The sequence below is a fragment of the Dendropsophus ebraccatus genome, chromosome 9 (assembly GCF_027789765.1).
Source record: "Dendropsophus ebraccatus isolate aDenEbr1 chromosome 9, aDenEbr1.pat, whole genome shotgun sequence".
Classification (NCBI taxonomy): Eukaryota; Metazoa; Chordata; class Amphibia; order Anura; family Hylidae; genus Dendropsophus; species Dendropsophus ebraccatus.
In genome coordinates this window covers 14,605,996-14,628,532 of record NC_091462.1, presented here as the reverse complement: position 1 = coordinate 14,628,532, position 22,537 = coordinate 14,605,996, and the positions used below count along the sequence as shown (strand labels likewise).

At 49.6% G+C, this 22,537-nt stretch overlaps 1 protein-coding gene across 1 annotated transcript in view; it reads left to right on the top strand.

The window, feature by feature from the left end:
• The first annotated feature begins 4,354 nt into the window (after window positions 1-4,354).
• DARS1 (aspartyl-tRNA synthetase 1) overlaps window positions 4,355-22,537 on the top strand; it is a 74,129-nt gene continuing 55,946 nt past the window's right edge. Inside the window, exon 1 of the mRNA XM_069982651.1 lies at window positions 4,355-4,474. Within this exon, the coding sequence (XP_069838752.1) occupies window positions 4,452-4,474 (23 nt within the window). The 5' untranslated portion in view covers window positions 4,355-4,451. The remainder of the gene's footprint in view (window positions 4,475-22,537) is intronic.

Here is a 22,537-nt window from a genome sequence, read left to right as displayed (position 1 = left end):
GTGTGTGCAAACAAGGAATACAAAAAATACAGAGGATAGGCTCCAAAGTTCAAAAAGTTACCAAGGATGGATGGAGATTATTTATAATATGAAAATCCTTACTTATGAAATTTCAGAAAATTTTGATTTTTCATGGTATTGTGAACATGATTCCCTCGAAAATTTTGAAATTTTAATTTTTACAAAATTAAACATGAGTAAACGACTTTGGTGGAATCAGCCAACTATCTCATGTACTTCATATGTAGGCATCTTAGAAAGGATATCTATGGGCAGAATAAGCATTGGATGGGTAACTATTTATTTTACCATGGATTCTGCCATTTTCTGGTCTGATGGGTCATCCTTAAAGGTGTCATCTCAACAATTTTTGACTCTGTTACTGAATTTATCCCATTGCTTTCCACATTACTGTAGACCACATCTTCCAGCTTTTGAGGGTCTTGAGCAGCCTGACACATTGATATGTAGTCACAGCGGGAGTCCTTTACCATACAGTGAATCATGTATTTCCCAGTCCCTGGTTTATTAGTAATCCATTGACATCCCCAGTCCATCCGCCATCTCCCTCTGAAGCCGAGGTCCACTGCTGATCGCCCCCCTTGTACACCTCTCCCAGCTTTTCCCATCTGCCGGAGGAATGTTAATGGCTTTTTCAGATGGGCGCCGACCGGGGCATTACAACCAGCGGGTTTTTTGATGAGCAGCGTTGGGTTACATTACTGTGCCGCTACTGTTTGAAGGATTACAGTTCTTATAAATGCTAATATTTCAGATGCTTTGTGCTGGTTACAGGACCCTAACTGCAGGCTGATTGCCCCCTGGAGTACCTGTCAGGGTATAGAATGGAGCCATACATTACGGAGCAGAACAGATGTGGATCTATCTATAGCTTTAGTATTACTATCATTATGGAAATGATTAGTGCTTATACCATACCTAGTATTAGCAAGGGTAGATTGCAAGCCTCTGGGGATACTTAGGTGTTCTCATCTAACAAATTGAGCTTCTGAAGATGAAATGCCTCATATTCATTGGTTGGGTAATGAAAAAGTAATTGCCCTCCTCCTGGTTCATATAATTCTTTTGGGATGAAGTTCCTTTAAATATTCACAAGGTTTTTTTTTTTTTTTCTTTGATAAGAAATGATCCCACAAGTCCAGATGCTCCAGCTCCGTTTATATGGATTTTCAATTTTACCTTCTATGTCAAGGATGGGGAACCTACAAAACTACAATTTCCATCATGTTTGGACAGCCAAAGCTTTAGCTTTGGCTGTCCAAGCATGATGGGAATTGTAGTTTTGAAACATTTGGAGAGCTGAAGGTTCCCCATCCTTGTTCTATGTTATTGCAATGTGACGGACAATAAAGCGTGCACTACATGGGCTCAACCAACAGTGTAAACAAGCGCTGACCTGCTAGATCTAATTACATGGCTCGGTGATCATGTGACCAGGGCTGAACCAACATTGCTGGGTTGTTCCTGCAGCCCTTTCCTTTAATAAGCCATTAACTGTGCGTCTCTTATTATTATGTAGGGATGATGACAATACAATAGTTAGCACAAGGAAAACAAGAACAGTGTCCCCCCCATACTCCCCCACCTACTGCTGAATGGGGCTATCTGTCAAAATGTTCGGATTTGGCAAAGTTATCCATACACTCGGCACTTGATTCCCAGCGGTTGCAGAAGTTGGATGCAGCCCTATGACTGTATCCATGTTTTCCAAGACTCCCTAGGGAGGCATCAAACGGTGGGTTTGGATAACGTTGTCGAACCTGAACATTTTAAAAGATCCGCTCCACACTACTGCTGACTAGAGGTGAGCGAATAGTGAAATATTTAAAACTCGATTCGAATAGCCCCCGATATTTGTATATTTGATCGAATATCGAATCCCATTATAGTCTATGGGAGAAAATTACTTAGGACTTTGAAATCAATATTCTACCACTTGGAGGTCACTAAATGCACAATGACACCTCAGGAAATGATGCCAAAACCTCTGGAATACATATGGGACAGCAGGGGAAGCATGCCGGGCTGCATCTAACTTTTGGGGGTCCCTTCCTACCCAAGGGCCCTATTACACTGGACGATTATCGTTTGCTAACTATTGTTCGCTAATCGTTCGCTGTAATTCCACATTCTTTCACTCAAGTTTGTTCAGTGTAATTGCACATTGTTCATTGTTTTGCTGGGATCAGATGGAGTAAACAATCCTAGTAACGTTTGCAATAACGATCGAACGACTATAGTTCTGTGTAATATGGACGATTTCAGGTTTACGATAAACAATCTTGTTTGCAATTGTTTATATTTTGTCGGTAAACGTTAAAAATCGCTTTGTCTAATAGGACCCTGAACTCACTGTATCAAAACACCTTCTAAATCTCTGCTTTCTATACTTTTAGCCCTAACAAGGGCTTTTGGGGGTCCCTTCCTACCTAACTTCACCTAAAAGCTTTCTCTTCCTGGTATACAGTCTGTCCCTCTCTAGCTCCAACCAGCAAGCAACACAAATCTGAAATCACCTATTCAAATATTTAGGAGGTGACATAGTTTAGCCAGCCAATCACAGTTCAAGTTTTTTTTAATCCTGCCTATTCCTAGTGCCTGTCCTGTCCCTGCATGTTTATTGGCTGAAAAAAAGCGCCAAGGGGGTGGGAGGACGAATCAAGTTTTTACTGCGTTTTCGTTCGAATATTCAAACTAAAACGAATAGTTCGAATAGCGTAGTATTTGATCAGATAGCTATTCGCTCATCACTACTCCTGACATTTCTACTTGCATGCTCCATGAAGTTACAATTCTACAGTATATTGTCTTAGCACTGTGCCATTCCTCTCTTATTCCTCCTGGAAACATATGAATACACTGACAACCATTTCCCTTGTAAAGTCCTCAATTTGCAATAGGTTGTCCCCCACAGATCGCTGCAATGTTCTGCTGAGCACTGTGCCCATTCATTTTGGATTGGCTCTTAGAGGTCTCAGCCCTTAGAGATTGCCCTGTTCGGCTACCTCCTCCCTGTTTTTTTTAATTTTTTTAAAAGCCCAAGCCTGGACTTCTCCTTTAATTCCTTAGATTCAGTGGCCAATACTGACTAATCCTGAGTGGTTTTACAGGGTCCACAGGTCCACTAGGAGATATAGATATAGAGCCCATTGAAGTGAACGGGCAAGTGTCCGCAGCGGATTTCACTGCGAATTCGCAGTGAGAAATCCGGTGCAAATACGTTTTATATGGATACAAAACTGTAATCTACTAAACTTTTGTGTCCTGCAAATAAATTCTATACATTCATGAGAAAGTGAGGCTACATTCAGTAGCTGTCCGCAATGGACAGACCTATTCATCAAAGAATAGTGATCCGTGATGCAAATGTGGGTTCATACTAGGACTTGCCCGCTTCTGACGAATGGGTTGGAAGTGCTGTTCGCCATTGGAGGCCATGTTCACACAACCTATAATTTGATTAAACAATGGCTGTTGTTGCAGGTTTGCAACTGATATTTAATCACCATGGACGATCAATATACTTACTATGGAGTCCTGGTCGCAGTGTACACACTGCGGCTCCAGAGGCACTTTACATTGTCTGCATTGTCTAATTGGAATGCGGGCAGAAGAAATGAAGTTCATCCAGCCGTAGGTGAACTTCACTGGTAGCGGCTGTTTAGTGACATGGCTGTGTCACAGAACGGCCACTGTCATACCTTGTGTGAACCTGCCCCTAGACAGGAGTATGGACGTATGAATGAGGCCTTAGTGTAGTTACCAGTATACTGGATTTAAAATGTTCCTGTCACTTTAAAAAACTTATGAAGTGTCAAAAGTTTTAATCAGTTTGGGTGTGAGAGAGATTGCAGCAAACCAGGAGTGATAATCAACAGATATGTCCGAATAGTGCAAGGGGGAAATCATCAAAACCTGCCCCATAGTAAATCCATTGCTATGGACACATGGGGGAGATTTATCAAACATGGTGTACAGTGAAACTGGCTCAGTTGCCCCTAGCAACCAATCAGATTCCACCTTACATTGCTCACAGACTCTTTGGAAAATGAAAGGTGGAATCTGATTGGTTGCTAGGGGCAACTGAGCCAGTTTCACTGTACACCATGTTTGATAAATCTCCTCCAGTTATAATACTGTTTTACTACTATCCCCAGTGGATGAGATGAGGGCTGTGAATTGAGGGCTTGGCTATAAAGACTTTACTACTATTCTTCACATCCCTTTCATTATCAAAAGCGGAACTTCATCCGCCCGGAACTCAAGTTCTGCTTCCTAGTTCCCACCGAGTCACTCGTGTTGCACTCCAACCATATGCAGTAGCGTGTAGCAGCGAATTCCTTCCCCCTTTCCATTCCCTTGCACGTTGAAGGCGGAAGCCGGCTTCTTGGGGCTCGTTCGGGACTCCCCGTGAGATATCTGTCATCACCATGACCAAGGAGGAGAACAAGGGGTAAGATGGCGGCACGGCCGAGGATTAACCCCTGACTTACCTGATGGCGAGTCACGTGTGCGGTGCTCCAGCTTTGAGGAGCAGACCCTTGTCTGTCAGCCAGAGGGCATGCTGGGACTTGTAGTGCTGTGACAGCTTGCTAGTTGACAGTAGTGGACAGTGTATGTGGCTGTCACAGGCAGCCCTGACCGGTCAGTAGCCTCTGGCCATGTATGATGCAATTCACAGCAACCTCCCTGACCTCCACAGCCTCCTCCATTGTTATGGCCAGTCTTTCCCAACCTGTGGCTTTCACACTACAACTCCCAACATGCACCGAGAGCCACAGATTGGGTGACACTGGTGAATCCTGAAATAACATTAACCCCTTTATAGCCGGTCAGTAAGTGACAATGTACCCCCGAGAACATGGTATCACTTACATGGAGGAGCCCCCTTTAACATCAGAGGCCTTCTTCACATGGGGTCACATGACTGTATATTGGGGTCACATGACTGTATATTGGGGTCATATCGTATACCGGGGGTCCCACTTACCATGGTCAGAACTGGTGCTAACAGTAAAGAGGAAGTTTTATAACTTTTCTTAAACTTCCTAGAACTATTAACATGTGATTGATTTATTGTTTAGTGGTTTATCAGACTCCTATAGTCATTGAGGTCCCGTCCCAGACCAGACCCCTATAGGTACTGAGGACCCAGACCAGACCCCTATAGGTACTGAGGACCCAGACCAGACCCCTATAGGTACTGAGGTCCCAGACCAGACCCCTATAGTCACTGAGGTCCCAGACCAGACCCCTATAGGTACTGAGGTCCCAGACCAGACCCCTATAGGTACTGAGGTCCCAGACCAGACCCCTATAGGTACTGAGGTCCCAGACCAGACCCCTATAGGTACTGAGGTCCCAGACCAGATCCCCTATAGTCACTGAGGTCCCAGACCAGACCCCTATAGTCACTGAGGTCCCAGACCAGACCCCTATAGGTACTGAGGTCCCAGACCAGACCCCTATAGGTACTGAGGTCCCAGACCAGACCCCTATAGGTACTGAGGTCCCAGACCAGACCCCTATAGGTACTGAGGTCCCAGACCAGACCCCTATAGGTACTGAGGTCCCAGACCAGACCCCTATAGGTACTGAGGTCCCAGACCAGACCCCTATAGGTACTGAGGTCCCAGACCAGACCCCTATAGGTACTGAGGTCCCAGACCAGACCCCTATAGGTACTGAGGTCCCAGACCAGACCCCTATAGGTACTGAGGTCCCAGACCAGACCCCTATAGGTACTGAGGTCCCAGACCAGACCCCCTATAGTCACTGAGGTCCCAGACCAGACCCCCTATAGTCACTGAGGTCCCAGACCAGACCCCTATAGGTACTGAGGTCCCAGACCAGACCCCCTATAGGTACTGAGGTCCCAGACCAGACCCCTATAGTCACTGAGGTCCCAGACCAGACCCCTATAGGTACTGAGGTCCCAGACCAGACCCCTATATGTACTGAGGTCCCAGACCAGACCCCTATAGGTACTGAGGTCCCAGACCAGACCCCCTATAGTCACTGAGGTCCCAGACCAGACCCCCTATAGGTACTGAGGTCCCAGACCAGAACCCTATAGTTATTGAGGTCCCAGACCAGACCCCTATAGTCACTGAGGTCCCAGACCAGACCCCTATAGGTACTGAGGTCCCAGACCAGACCCCTATATGTACTGAGGTCCCAGACCAGACCCCTATAGGTACTGAGGTCCCAGACCAGACCCCCTATAGTCACTGAGGTCCCAGACCAGACCCCCTATAGGTACTGAGGTCCCAGACCAGAACCCTATAGTTATTGAGGTCCCAGACCAGACCCCTATAGGTACTGAGGTCCCAGACCAGAACCCTATAGTCATTGAGGTCCCGGACCAGACCCCTATAGGTACTGAGGTCCCAGACCAGACCCCTATAGTCACTGAGGTCCCAGACCAGACCCCTATAGTCACTGAGGTCCCAGACCAGACCCCTATAGTCACTGAGGTCCCAGACCAGACCCCTATAGTCACTGAGGTCCCAAACCAGACCCCCTATAGTCACTGAGATCCCAAACCAGACCCCCTATAGCCACTGAGGTCCCAGACCAGACCCCCTATAGTCACTGAGGTCCCAGACCAGACCCCCTATAGTCACTGAGGTCCCAGACCAGACCCCCTATAGTCACTGAGGTCCCAGACCAGACCCCCTATAGTCACTGAGGTCCCAGACCAGACCCCCTATAGTCACTGAGGTCCCAGACCAGACCCCCTATAGTCACTGAGGTCCCAAACCAGACCCCCTATAGTCACTGAGGTCCCAAACCAGACCCCCTATAGTCACTGAGGTCCCAGACCAGACCCCCTATAGGTACTGAGGTCCCAGACCAGACCCCTATATGTACTGAGGTCCCAGACCAGACCCCTATATGTACTGAGGTCCCAGACCAGACCCCTATATGTACTGAGGTCCCAGACCAGACCCCTATATGTACTGAGGTCCCAGACCAGACCCCGTATAGTCACTGAGGTCCCAGACCAGACCCCGTATAGTCACTGAGGTCCCAGACCAGACCCCCTATAGTCACTGAGGTCCCAGACCAGACCCCTATAGTCATTGAGGTCCCAGACCAGACCCCTATAGTTATTCAGGCCCCAGACCAGACCCCCTATAGTCATTGAGGTCCCAGACCAGACCCCCTATAGTCATTGAGGTCCCAGACCAGACCCCCTATAGTCATTGAGGTCCCAGACCAGACCCCCTATAGTCATTGAGGTCCCAGACCAGACCCCCTATAGTTATTCAGGCCCCAGACCCCTATAGTCATCTGGAATATTAGATAATACCAGTTTAAAGGAACTTTCTGTCCCTCTAGTCTAGCAGAGCCGTCCATGTGATGACACAATAGCACTGCAGAGCTGAGATTGCACAACCCCCGGTCACTGACTGACAGGCACATGTGCGGCCTCCTCCTCCATCCCTGGCATGGACTCTTGGTGGGCAGCGAGGCTTCTCCTCAGATTCTGCAGCCCATCAGTCATTGGATGTGTCATCTGCGGTAACATTCTGGCGTCTTTGCACCATCCCTTCCCCCGCTGGGTTTTGGTGACGGCTCTGAGAAGTGAGCCCTGTCAGACAGGTGCCAGGTTAGAGCAGGGTATAAGTGTGTGTGCCGCCGTACTGAGTGTACTGCCACTTTAAGTTAAGACAGATGTAAATTCACACATTTGTTATGTGTTTCCGGGAAAGCTGTGTGACGACAAATGTGGCCGACGTTAAAGGAGTAGTTCACCAAAAAATTTGTTCTTTCAAATCAACTGGTCCAGAAAATTATACAGATTTGTAATTTACTTCTATTAAAAAATCTCAATCCTTCCAGTATTTATCAGCTGCTGTATGTCCTGCAGAAAGTGGTGTATTCTCTCCAGTCTGACACACTGCTCTCTGCTGCCACTTCTGTTCATGTCAGGAACTGTCCAGAGGTGCAGCAAATACCCATAGGAAACCTCTCCTCCTTTTCATACTGGAGAGAATACACCACTTTTGGCAGGACATACAGCAGCTGATAAGTACTGGAAGACTTAAGATTTTTTAATAGAAGTCAATTACAAATCTATATAACTTTCCAGCACCAGTCAATTTGAAAGAAAAAAAATTGGTGAACAATCCCTTTACCTTTCTGGAGGCTGAGAATCCATCCTAACCAAGTTCTGCTCTCACTGCTGCATGTGATCCCCAACCTGCGGCTCTCCAGCTGTTGCAAAACTACAACTCCCGAAAGCTGTCAGGGCATTCTGGTAGTTGTAGTTTTGCAACAGCTGGAAAGCAACCGGTTGATGATCACTGTGATACACAAGCTTCTATGTCATGGCGGCTGGTTTGCATTGACTGTTTCCCTTCATTGACAGCAAGCAGATATACTGAACCACAGATGATGCCGAGATCTGGAGCAGAGACGTGTGTGTATATATGTATACATGTCTGTTTCTCCTTGCTCGCCTCTGATAAGAAGGTCTCGGCTGTGACGCAGGTGTCTGGCTGGTGTTGGGGGAGTTATCGCAGATTGAGACGCTGTGGTTTGGAGCAGGATTGTAGACATACAAGACCCTCTTCTTCCTCCCCCTCTCTATAGTCTTCTTTTGCGCCCCCGCCATCGTCACCTCATCCACACCTGGGGGGCTTCAGATAGATGTGACGCGCTCTGCTGGGGGAGGTTATCTATCCATCACCTTCATACCCGCCATGGTTTCTGCAGAGCGTACCTCGTCCTCCTCTATCATTCGCCTATTTCCTATTGTCTCTGGATAAGCTGGGTGTTAGTATCACCCCGTTCTGTATTCTGGGTCTTGGGTCATCACCCAGCTTTCCAAATATCAGATATACCAAGAATAGTGCTGAGTTGACAGAAGAAGAGAACACCACTTCCTGCAGGACATACAGCAGCTAATAAGTACTGGAAGACTGGAGATTTAAAAAAAAAAGTAAATTACAAATCTGTATAACTCTCTGGAACCAAGTGATTTGACAGACTTTTTTTTTTTTTTTGCTGGCGTACCCCTTTAACCATTGTATAATAAAAAGTTAACCAGCTTTCTAATAAACTTCATATCCTAGTCCCCAGCTGCTTCCTGCCAGTGAATAGAAGCCGCAATGTTTGCCGTGAATATCTGAAAGCAATGTCCTATTCACATGGGGTTATTACAGTCTATCAGCATTCAGCATAGATGGCATCTGCAAGACCCCTTCAACTTTAATGGGGTCCGTTAAGATGCTATATGCTGAGCTGGTTTTATGGAACTTTCAGCATTAAAGGGCTATTCCACTCAAATATAACTTTCAATATGTTGCTGCCCATGGTGAGACTAACAATTTCTTCCATACTTGTTGTTATCTATTCAGTCTCCTTCCCCCAGTTCTGAGCTGCTGTTTTATGCTGAATACACAAAGAACTGTGTTTGAGCTTTTCTCTCTGTCTCCCCCTTCCCTTCTGAGACGGCTGATGTAAACAAGTCCCTGGCAGGCTTTATCTGCAACATTGTAGCTTCTTTGTAATGCTGGGAGTGTTATGCTACATTTACACCGAGCAATAATTTGCCCAATCGATCGTTTATCGGTTTTGAAATAATGTTTTGGTTTTTATAGCGATCAGTTTAGATAAATAGTGTGTTACAAAAATCGTTATTGCAATCGTTTTTAAGATCGCTGAAGCCCATCTCACACATAGGGTGAATCGGTGAAAGACTGTTAAGACAAAACGATCTGCGATTTTTTAGCCAACGACATTTTGACAACATTGAAAGATCCCAATGAACAATTGCACCGCACCAAGCACCGCAAGGAAACCGTCCCACCCGAACTTTCCTGGACTTCTGATCGGCTCAGCTAAGCGGCGATAGAAGGGGCGGACTTGGCGGGCGGTCCAGTAACTCACCCGTCCGCCGGCCCCAGCAGCTGATGTCTCCCGGCAGCGCGCTATCCCGTCATCCTCCGGGCACAGGCAGTGGGGTACAGAGACGCTGCCTGTGTCCCGGATGTGTCGTGCAGGACACTTCCGGCACAGGCAGTCTCTCTGTACCCCGCTGCCTGTTCCCGGAGGATGACGAGAGCGCGCTGCCGGGAGAGGAGCTGCTGGGGCCGGCGGACGGGTGAGTAACTGGTTTGTTGTTTTTCTGTTCGGCAGGGGGCACTAGGTACTATGGGGGGCACTGAGTACTATGGGGGGCACTGGCTACTATGTGGGGGCACCGGCTACTATGGGGGCACTATATGGGGGGATTGGCTACTATGGGGGGCACTACATGGGGGCATTGGCTACTATGTGGGACACTATATGCAAAGATGGGGGGGGTTTGATGGCTGCGGCCGCGGGGGGGCAATTTGCACCTCTGCCCAGGGGCCCATAATGCTGTTAAGATGGCCCTGTGTCTGACTACACTGTAACAAACCCTCTGCTCTGTGAGGTAGATGCTCCTGATTGTTGTTGGCTTCACACGCTGGCAGGAAGCAGATGTCGTAAACCACATCGGGGAAATTTAATGCAGATTGCCAATACGGGAAAATTCCTTTAACTCAACGTGAACAGAAATCTTCTGGATTATCGGATGCCGGATTAGAGGGATTTCAGTGTATTGTTACACTCACAGCCGGAGGGGAATGTCACTGCCACAAGGTTAATGAGAGATCGGTATCCGTCATGGCGTGACCCATGTGTGATGGCGCAGGGGGCAGCGCCGTCTCATCCTTTGTCCTCTCTTATGGGGGTGGCATGCTGACCCCGTCGTCTACATTCCTGTGGGCTCAGACATGTGGACAATGGACGTGATGTGGGGTCCCAGCCTCGGCCTGATCCCCCTCCTCTTCCTCCTCCATTGGGGGTGACCCAGGCCGGACCCCTCTGCTGGATTGTAATAATCTCCTGTTGTCTACAGATTCTATTCAGCCTATGGGAAAGCAGAATTTCAGCAGTGTGGGAAGAACTACAAGTCCCACAATAGCTCTGTATTCTGTGTAGTGGCTGATCTGCTGCCTGGAGTCATGAAATGTGTATGGCCCCAAGTGCAGGAGATTGGAAGCTAGGAAAGCTGGATGGCAATTGTACGGGAGCTGTTATTGCTTCCATATGGCATATCACCCAGCTTTCCTGGGCTCCTGAACAGCAGACATGTCTAGCTATGTAGTAAGATGGGAATGGAGGGGACAATGCTGTCAGGGGTCTAGGAAAGTGGAGTGCTCGTCCCTATTGTGAGCTGTTATGGGTTATCACCCAGCTTTCCTGAGCAGCAGATCGGCCCAGTCATACAGAGCTATGTATGGGGAGGAAATGGGGTGGTGTTCAGGGATCTGGGAAAGTTGGGTGCCAGCTGTCAGGGGTCTAGGAAAGTGGAGTGCTCGTCCCTATTGTGAGCTGTTATGGGTTATCACCCAGCTTTCCTGAGCAGGAGCAGTAATAACTTGCATATTACCCAGCTTTCCTGGACTCCTGAATGGCAGATAGGCCTAGTTATAACCACTCCAGTTGGAGCAGTAATGACTTACCTATGACTTACATATTACCCAGCTTTTCTGGACTCCTGAATGACAGGTATGTCTAGCTATGTAGTAATATGGGAATGCAGGAGACAATGATGTTGAGGGTTTAAGTGGATCAGCTGTTATGGCTGATCACCCAGCTTTCCTGAAGTCCTGAGCAGCAGATCTTCACACAGCTTTGTAAGTGGAGGAGGTGGCGGCGTTATTTAAGGATCTGGGAAAGCTGGTTGTCAGTGCTGGCCCCCCCCGAGATGCCTAGTTATACAGTGATATTGGGGTACAGGAAGCTGTAATGACCCTCACATGGGTTGTCACTCAGCTTTCCCAGGGTTCAGAATGGCAACGATGTAAGTGAAGAGGCAGGGACCCCTGTGATGTTCCCCAGCTTTCCTGGAGTCCTGAATGGCAGATCTTTGGAGTGTAGTGATCTGGGATTGGAGGATTGCCTGTGTGTAGAGATGAGCGAACAGAGTTCGGGTTCGAGTCGATCTGAACCCGAACGTTTGGTATTTGATTAGCGGGCAGGAGGGAAGCCTGATACAGCTGGCACACCGCTGCACGCCAACGCAACCACAAGGTACACACAGCTAGAGATGAGCGAACCTGGAGCATGCTGGAGTCCATCCGAACCCAAACTTTAGGCATTTGATTAGCGGGGGCTGCTAAACTTGGATAAAGCTCTAGGGGTGTCTGGAAAACATGGATACAGCCAATGACTATATCCATGATTTCCACATAGCCTTAGAGCTTTATCCAACTTCAGCAGCCACCGCTAATCAAATGCCTAAAGTTTGGGTTCGGATGGACTCCAGCATGCTCCAGGTTCGCTCATCTCTAGCTGTGTGTACCTTGTGGTTGCGTTGGCGTGCAGCGGTGTGCCAGCTGTATCAGGCTTCCCTCCTGCCCGCTCTCTCATGTGTAACGCTGTGTAGTTTTGAGGTGTTTGTCACATGTCTGGCTCTGCTGTGCACCATCCAGCGCCGCCGTATCATCACCTCCGAGGAGAAACGGGGCGATCTCAGAGATTTCGCTCCCCACATCTGGTTTGAGACAACAACTTTTAACCCCCTTAAGGTTGCTCACCAAATCTTTCAAATCAGCTGGTGCCAGAAATCTATGTAGATTTGTAATTTAATTCTATTAAAAAATATCCAGTCTTCCAGTACTTATCAGCTGCTGTATGTCCTGCCAAAAGTGGTGTGTTCTTTCCAGTCTGGGGAGCAGGGAAGGTTTTCTATGGTTATTTTCTCCTGCTCTGGACAGTTCCTGACATGGACAGAGGTGGCAGCAGAGAGCACTGTGTCAGACTGGAGAGAATACACCACTTCCTGCAGGACATACAGCAGGTGATAAGTACTGGACGACTGGAGATTTTTTTAATAGAAGTAAATTACAAATCTCTGGTACTTTTCAGTTGGTTTGAAAGGACATTTTTTGAGTGAACTATCCCTTTAAGCTTCAGTGTCATACAGTGCTGGTGAAATGTCCTTTTCCCACACTCCTGTCATCCATGCTGCCACCTCCTTAGCCGCGGGCTGCCATGGGAACCTGGCATCATGGGCGGCATTGTGAGTAAATATTTCAGCTGATTTGCATGCGTTTATAAGAGATGGCATTGTGTGTATGAAGTGCAGCGTGCGCGGACCCCCCACCGGGCAGATGGATAAGAGGGGCGCACTTCATTGTGAGGGGCCGTGCATATGCCGAGCCCACCAGTAATCATCACAGTATAGGGTCTCTTACTGAATGTGAGTGTATAGAGCGGTGCCCGGCTCCATCTGCCTGGCTCCCACTGTAACCAGACCCAGCTCTGCTACATGAGACGGACCACACACTACAGCATCCGCTGACCCCCAGTGTCTGGGTCCCTGCCACTGCACCTGGCTGCTGCCCAAACTGCATGGCCGCCTAAGGGCACGTTCACACTGGGCAGCTTCTGGGCATTTATGGTGAGATTGGACAAAGGCAATAAGATTATATATATATATCTATATCTATCTATCTATCTATCCGTGTGTGTGTTCTCCCATCCAACCCCTGATGTATAATATCCAGCCCACTGATATGTCCCATTAGAGCACGGGGCGCTGAGGATGGCGGGACGTTTCTTACCTTCATCCTCAGCATTGTTTTCGTGAGGTTAGGAGGTCACTCTGGCCAAAAAAAAAAATTCTTTCAAATAAACTGGTTTCAGATAATTATGTAGATTTGTAATTTAAAAATCTCCAGTCTTTCAGTACTTATCAGCTGCTGTATGTCCTGCAGGAAGTGGTGTATTCTTTCCAGTCTGACACCGTGCTCTCTGCTGCCACCTCTGTCCATGTCAGGAACTGTCCACAGAAGGAGAGGGTTTTCTACTGCTCTTACCAGTTCCTGACATGGACAGAGGTGGCAGCAGAGAGCACTGTGTCAGACTGGAAAGAATACACCACTTCCTGCAGGACATACAGCAGCTGATAAGTACCGGAAGACTGGCAAATTTTAAATAAAAGTAAATTAGAAATCTCTGTACCTTTGTAACACAAGTACATTTAAATTTTTTTTTTTTTTTTATTAATGCTGGAATACCCCTTTAAGAAACTTACCTTCATCCTCATAGCTCCGTGCACAATAGGGAGATATCTGCAGGGTAGCTGCCTCTCTCCAGCTGTTGCAAAACTACAACTCCCAGCATGCCCAGACAGCCGTAGGCAACAGCTGGGGAGCAAAAGATTGGAGGACACTGATAATAAGTCATCGTGTACAACCCACTGCTCATTAGAAGGCTCTCAGAGCATGCTGGGAGTTGTAGTTTTGCAGTGTTGCCTAATCTATGGCTCTCCAATGGAAACTACAAATCCCAGGACTGGAGGGGTTTTCCAGGATTAGATAATGGACAGGTTGTGTGTGGTATTACAGTTCATCTCCATTCATTTAAATGGTAATAAACTGCAATACCGCACCCACACTGAGGACAGGGGGGTTGCTGTTTTTGCCACTAAAGGCCATATTACACGAATCGATTATCGTTCAAAGTTTCGCTATAAAGATTTTTTTTAGCAAACGATTCTGAGAGTATTATATATTTACTGATTACTGTTATGAACAATCGTTTTTACATCGTTATATGGTCGCTAATCGTTCCTCAGGACGAGCCACACAACACGTTTTATCGGCGCACGACTTATTACACGAACAAATATGCAAACAATTGGCAAACTACCAACGATAATTTTTCAACTTGTTGAAAGACAAAAATGAACGATTTTTCATTCGTCGTTTGATCGTTGCGTGTTATTACACGGACAGGTAATCGCTCATTTCGATCGTTTCAGCAAATTTTTAAGTAGCTGTGTTTTATCTAATCCTGGATGACCTCATTTAAGTAGTAGTCTCATCAGATAGCTGCCAGGGCATGCTGGGAGTTGTAGCTTTGTAGCGGCTGGAGAGCCCCAGGTTGGAGAACGCTGCCATACATCACCAGGGATGTGTTGCTATCAGGGGCTTGCATTGTGTTGTTGGTCCCCTCATCAGTAAGGGAGGCCTCCGGGGATAACATTATATATAGCTGGAGGCTCTTTGATTCTCAGTCCTCACCAGGAGCGGATGAGATGAAATGTCAGCGACATATTGTGAAGTCTGCTCCCTGTAGACTGTACTCGTATTGTCACTGATCACACCCCATCTACTTCTCAACATCATCAAAGAATTAAAGGGGTACTCCTGCGAAAATATTTTTCTTTCAAATCAACTGATTTCAGAAAGTTATATAGATTTGTAATTGACTTCTATTAAAAAAAATCTCTCCCAGTACTTATCAACTGCTGTATGTCGTGCAAGAAGTGGTGTATTCTTTCCAGTCTGACACAGCTCTCTGTCCATGTCAGGAACTGTCCAGAGCAGGAGAGGTTTTCTTTGGGGATTTGCTCCTGGTCTGGACAGTTCCTGACATGGACAGAGCACTGTGTCAGACTGGAAAGAATACCCCACTCCCTGAAGGACATACAGCAGCTGATAAGTACTGGAAGATTTGAGATTTTTAAATAAAAGTAAATTACAAATCTATCTAACTTTCTGACTCCAGTTCATTTGAAAGAAAAATATTTTTGCTGGATTACCCCTTTAACCCCTTGATGTATAAATATATAGCGCCCCCTCTGTCCAGTGTCATTCCCAGCAGCAGGTGACCAGGCTTTCTTTCAGAAAGGACACCACTCCTGTCCTTAGGTTGTATCTGGTTTGCAGCTCTGCTCCATTGAAGCAAATGGGCCCGAGCCGCAGTACCGCACACAACTTGTGGACAGGTGTGGCGCCTTTTTAGAATAAAATCTCCCGTCCATTCTCCATCCGCACTGGCCTGGTAAGATATTGCTGTAATGAATAGTGATAATTGTGGCGCGGCGGTGTGCGGTATGTAATGGGAGTGAATAGCGGAGGCGGATTATTGTGGACGTGAGCCATTGTGATGGTAATGGGATGTAAATGGGCTGCGCGTCGAGGGGCTCCGGGATGTGGCCCCCAGCTTTTGTTATACAACACATCAATCATCCGGCGATGCCATTGTGCAGTCGCTTCCATTTAGCCCCATGCCGCCCGCGAGACCCTCACTTATAGATTTTATTTCTCCTCCGATAGCGCCGATTAATATGCCGTTGACTGGGGGCCATTCATGTTACCCAGGGATCCTGCAAGAAACTGATCATTGAGATAAAGGACCCGGCAAGCGTTTAGTATCACTCAAGTTCAATCTCTGCCCCCCCCAGCTGTTGCAAAACTACAACTTCCAGCATGCCCTGACAGCCTTCGGCTGTCAGGGCATGCTGGGAGTTGTAGTTTTGCAAGAAATTAGAAGACTGACAATATACACTGGAAAACTGGTAGAATACTGGAAAGAATAAACCAATTCATGCAGGACATACAGCAGCTGATAAGTACTGGAAGACTGGAGATTTTTTTAAATAGAAGTAAGCTACAAATCTATATAACTTTCTGAAACCAGTTGATTTGATAGAAAAACTTTTTTTGCAGAGTATCCCTTAAAGGTCTTAGTCGACTGACCCATCATGTAATGTGTATGAGGGGGATTGGTGTCTCCTGACAAATGAGAAGGGTCCAGTATGTTGGATTTCAACTGCATGATCCTCTTATTTTTGGAGACATAGGACGCCTGCCGAGGAGCCACTTCTCGCCCCGTCTTCATTCAGAGCTCAAGCATGTGTGTAGGGATTGGAAGGAGTAGCCATCAGCCATCTCCTGTATGGACCTTTAGCCTGATACTAATGCAACCAAACCTGCTCCCTTTCACTAAGAGCAAATTATAAGAAAATGCGGGCCCATTAGGGATCAATATTCACCTATATATATAATGGCCGCACGCATTGCCTCCTCCTGCGCCCAATGTCTACCTCACCTGCTCACTACAGCCTTCCCCGCTCCCGCCTGCGCCCATTGTCTACCATACTCGCTCATCGCAGCCTTCCCTGCTACCTCCTGCGCCCATTGTCTACCTCACCCGCTCGCCTCAGCCTTCCCCGCTCCCTCCTGCGCCCATTGTCTACCTCACCCGCTCACCTCAGCCTTCCCCGCTCCCTCCTGCGCCCATTGTCTACCTCACCCGCTCACCTCAGCCTTCCCCGCTCCCTCCTGCGCCCATTGTCTACCTCACCCGCTCACCTCAGCCTTCCCCTCTCCCTCCTGCGCCCATTGTCTACCTCAACCGCTCGCCTCAGCCTTCCCTGCTACCTCCTGCGCCCATTGTCTACCTCACCCGCTCACCTCAGCCTTCCCCGCTCCCTCCTGCGCCCATTGTCTACCTCACCCGCTCGCCACAGCCCATACTGCTCCCTCCTGCGCTCATTGTCTACCTCAGCTGCTCGCTGCAGCATTCCCCGCTCCCTCCTGCGCCCATTGGCTACCTCACCCTCTCGCCGCAGCCTTCCCAGCTCCCTCCTGCACCCATTGTCTACCTCATGCTCACCGCAGCCCTCCCCTCTCCCTCTTGCGCCCATTGTCTTCCTCACCAGGCTCGCCTCAGCAATCCCCGCTTCCTCCTGCACCCATTGTCTACCTCACCCGCTCGCCGCAGCCTTCCCTGCTCCCTCCTGCACCCATTGTCTACCTCACCCGCTCGCCACAGCCCGTACCCGCTCGCCACAGCCCGTACCGCTCCCTCCTGCACCCATTGTCTACCTCACCCGCTCACCGCAGCCTTCCCCGCTCCCTCCTGCACCCATTGTCTACCTCACCCGCTCGCTGCAGCCTTCCCTGCTCTTTTCTGCACTCATTGTCTACCTCACCCGCTCACCGCAGCCTTCCCTGCTCCCTCCTGCGCCCATTGCCTACCTCACCCGCTCGCCTCAGCCTTCCCCACTTCCTCCTGCGCCCATTGTCTACCTCACCCGCTCACCGCAGCCTTCCCCGCTCCCTCCTGCACCCATTGTCTACCTCACCCGCTCGCTGCAGCCTTCCCTGCTCTTTTCTGCACTCATTGTCTACCTCACCCGCTCACCGCAGCCTTCCCTGCTCCCTCCTGCGCCCATTGTCTACCTCACCCGCTCGCCTCAGCCTTCCCCGCTCCCTCCTGCGCCCATTGTCTACCTCACCCGCTCGCCGCAGCCTTCCCTGCTCCCTCCTGCGCCCATTGTCTACCTCACCCGTTCGCCACAGCCCGTACCGCTCCCTTCTGCACTCATTGTCTACCTCACCCGCTCACCGCAGCCTTCCCTGCTCCCTCCTGCGCCCATTGCCTACCTCACCCGCTCGCCTCAGCCTTCCCCACTTCCTCCTGCGCCCATTGTCTACCTCACCCGCTCGCCGCAGCCTTCCCTGCTCCCTCCTGCGCCCATTGTCTACCTCACCCGCTCGCCACAGCCCGTACCCGCTCACCACAGCCCGTACCGCTCCCTTCTGCACTCATTGTCTACCTCACCCGCTCACCGCAGCCTTCCCTGCTCCCTCCTGCACCCATTGTCTACCTCACCCGCTCGCCTCAGCCTTCCCTGCTACCTCCTGCGCCCATTGTCTACCTCACCCGCTCACCTCAGCCTTCCCCGCTCCCTCCTGCGCCCATTGTCTACCTCACCCGCTCGCCACAGCCCATACTGCTCCCTCCTGCGCTCATTGTCTACCTCAGCTGCTCGCTGCAGCATTCCCCGCTCCCTCCTGCGCCCATTGGCTACCTCACCCTCTCGCCGCAGCCTTCCCAGCTCCCTCCTGCACCCATTGTCTACCTCATGCTCACCGCAGCCCTCCCCTCTCCCTCTTGCGCCCATTGTCTTCCTCACCAGGCTCGCCTCAGCAATCCCCGCTTCCTCCTGCACCCATTGTCTACCTCACCCGCTCGCCGCAGCCTTCCCTGCTCCCTCCTGCACCCATTGTCTACCTCACCCGCTCGCCACAGCCCGTACCCGCTCGCCACAGCCCGTACCGCTCCCTCCTGCACCCATTGTCTACCTCACCCGCTCACCGCAGCCTTCCCCGCTCCCTCCTGCACCCATTGTCTACCTCACCCGCTCGCTGCAGCCTTCCCTGCTCTTTTCTGCACTCATTGTCTACCTCACCCGCTCACCGCAGCCTTCCCTGCTCCCTCCTGCGCCCATTGCCTACCTCACCCGCTCGCCTCAGCCTTCCCCACTTCCTCCTGCGCCCATTGTCTACCTCACCCGCTCACCGCAGCCTTCCCCGCTCCCTCCTGCACCCATTGTCTACCTCACCCGCTCGCTGCAGCCTTCCCTGCTCTTTTCTGCACTCATTGTCTACCTCACCCGCTCACCGCAGCCTTCCCTGCTCCCTCCTGCGCCCATTGTCTACCTCACCCGCTCGCCTCAGCCTTCCCCACTTCCTCCTGCGCCCATTGTCTACCTCACCCGCTCGCCGCAGCCTTCCCTGCTCCCTCCTGCGCCCATTGTCTACCTCACCCGTTCGCCACAGCCCGTACCGCTCCCTTCTGCACTCATTGTCTACCTCACCCGCTCACCGCAGCCTTCCCTGCTCCCTCCTGCGCCCATTGCCTACCTCACCCGCTCGCCTCAGCCTTCCCCACTTCCTCCTGCGCCCATTGTCTACCTCACCCGCTCGCCGCAGCCTTCCCTGCTCCCTCCTGCGCCCATTGTCTACCTCACCCGCTCGCCACAGCCCGTACCCGCTCACCACAGCCCGTACCGCTCCCTTCTGCACTCATTGTCTACCTCACCCGCTCACCGCAGCCTTCCCTGCTCCCTCCTGCACCCATTGTCTACCTCACCCGCTCGCTGCAGTCTTCCTCCTATCGGATCGGTAGCTGATTATACACCATATATTCCCACATGTATAAACCTAATCATAGCGCCATTGACACATTACCAGTACCAGGCTCTAGACGCCCGCCCGGCTCTCCAAGGAATCCCTCCGATCAGAAGTCAAGTGCAGATGGGGATGTTCACACCGTGCAGATGGCGGCTGCTGACAGCCCCGTATATAACCTCAATCAATTAAGCAATTTCCCCTGGTAGAAAACGTCAAGGAATCCGCGGTAATCCCGTATGAAGCGTGGCGGCCTTGAAGTCTGGGGGTAAAGCGGGGGCCGATGAGTGACGGGGGATTCATTCCCAACATTCCTGCCAGTCAATTCTCATCCCCTTCCCCACAGCTGAGCCCCGGTCTCCATATGTGTCGTCTGCCTGTAGCCTTAATCTCATAATTAAGAGCCGGGTCTCTCCGATGTCAGGACTGGCGGCCGCCATTGTGAAGGTCAGAGGGTGCAGGGAGTATTCATACAGTATAAAGGAACCCCATGTGCAACATACAGAGACATAGCCTGTACAATAGGACGCAAGGTCACAGCAGACCAATTGTCATTGACAGGCTTGTCAGGGCTGTAGCAAAAATTGCTAAATTTATTAAAAAATTTAGCAATTTCCTTTTTTCTTCTCCAATTGCACAAAATAAAAAAAAAGTATTTGCCGTTAGTTGCATTAGATATCTGGGATCAGCCCCATCTTAAAAGGATAATTCTGCTGTTTTTTTTCTCTTTCAGATCAACTGGTGTCAGAATGTTATACAGATTTGTAGTTTACTTCTATTCGAAAATTTCCAGTCTTCCAGTACTTATCAGCTGCTGTATGTCCTGCAGGAAGTGGTCTACTCTTTTCAGTCTAGGCTAGGGCTTCACTGCTTTGAGCGCTTTCACTAGCAGCCGGCGGTGTTGTCGTTTGGCTGGTCTCCCTGAGATCAGCGATCTATTTCTCTTAAAGAGAATGTACCACCTGGTACATCCTCTTTAACCTGAACCCACGGATCGTTCGGCGCCGGTACCACGGTGCGTTTTTCGTACCGCCGCCCGGTTCCCGTGCACGGCGCCGCTCGATCCAGCGGTACGGGCCGGTGCTGAAGCACTGGAGGTCGGCCGGGCCGCCCCCAGTGGGAGGGAGTTCCCTCCCCTGTATGACGCGGCTCGCTTAGAATGAATGGAGCCGCGTCATACAGGGGAGGGAATTACTTCCCACTGGGGGCGGCCCGGCTGGCCTCCAGTGCTTTAGCACCGGACCGTACCGCTGGATCAAACGGCGCTGTGCACGGGAACCGGGCGGCGGTCCGAAAAACGGACCGCGGCATCGGCTTCCCCGTGCCGGCACCGATCGATCCATGGGTTCAGGTTAAAGAGGATGTACCGGGAGGTACATCCTCTTTAATACTCTTTCCAGTCTGACACAGCGCTCTCTGCTGCCACCTCTGTCCATGTCAGGAACTGCCCAGAGCAGCAGCAAATCCCCATAGAAAACCTCTCCTGCTCTGGACAGTTCCTGACATGGACAGAGGTGGCAGCAGAGAGCACTGGGTCAGACTGGGAAGAGTACACCACTTCCTGCAGGACATACAGCAGCTGATAAGTGTTAGAAGAATGGAGATTGTTAAATAGAAGTAAATTACAAATCTGTATAACTTTCTGACACCAGTTGATCTGAAACAATGAGAAAAACATCCTTAAGTACCCCTTTAAACAAAAAAAAAAATTAAGTATTGTGGTGTTTCATGTAAAATTCTACCCTCTATATGGGCCCCTAGTGCCTAAAAATGTGGCTGGGATAATCTGTATATAGCAGCCATTGTCTGTCAGGGCATGCTGGGAGTTGTAGTTTTGGAATAGCTGGAGAGCCATGGGTTGGGGGTTACTGCTTTAATGGTGTTGTCCAGGATTAGAAAAATATGTCCGCCTTCTTCCAGATGCAGCACACCTCTCCTGTCTTCAGTTTGGGTGTGGGGTTTTTGCAGCTTAGTTCCATTAAAGTGAATGGACTTGTAATACCGCACACAACCTGAGGACAGGGGTGGTGCTGTTTTTTCACTAAAATACAGTACAGTGGCATACATGGGATAACAATGGTGGACACGTGTATCCTCCATCTATAAACGTCCATGAACTTATGGGAAGGAGCCTCCTCCTCTCCACCTCCATACTGCTGGAAGAAAAGCCTTCGTTGTTAACTCGTCATGGAGCATTTGTGGCCTCGTCTGTGTATATAGAGACTTCCTTCATGACTAATGTGTTTTGCTATTCAGGTGATGTTTGTAGGAGTCCAGAGTGGCCAGTGGTTAGCTCTGATTCACCCAGCGGTGCCCAATGCCAGGCAGGTGCAGCACCAGTCACCGGCCTTATAGTGTGACACCTGTTATTGTGCTGTCTTTCTGGCAGCTGGGATGGTGGCCCAGCGGCCGTTCTCAGGATCACATCCTCTCCTCCACCTCTTTGGTGTCTATACTTAGTGTTCCTGTGCGCACCGTCCTGGGCCGTGCGCTTCCACCACTCGCTTTTATGAGCTGCACAGTTTGTTTAGACAAATATCTACATGTATACAACCAGGGGCTATAAATCACCCATTGTGAGGGCAGGAAAGTATACACGGCCGCACCAAATATAACCACCACATAATGGAGTCTATATCTGCTGTAGGATTGGTTTCTTACACCAGTGCAGGGGTTAAATGTGAAGGCTGCAGTAAGGTCCTGTGTGTCCTCCCGGGATAGTCCACAGGGCTGTGAGTCAGGGCCGGTGCCCAGTGCCA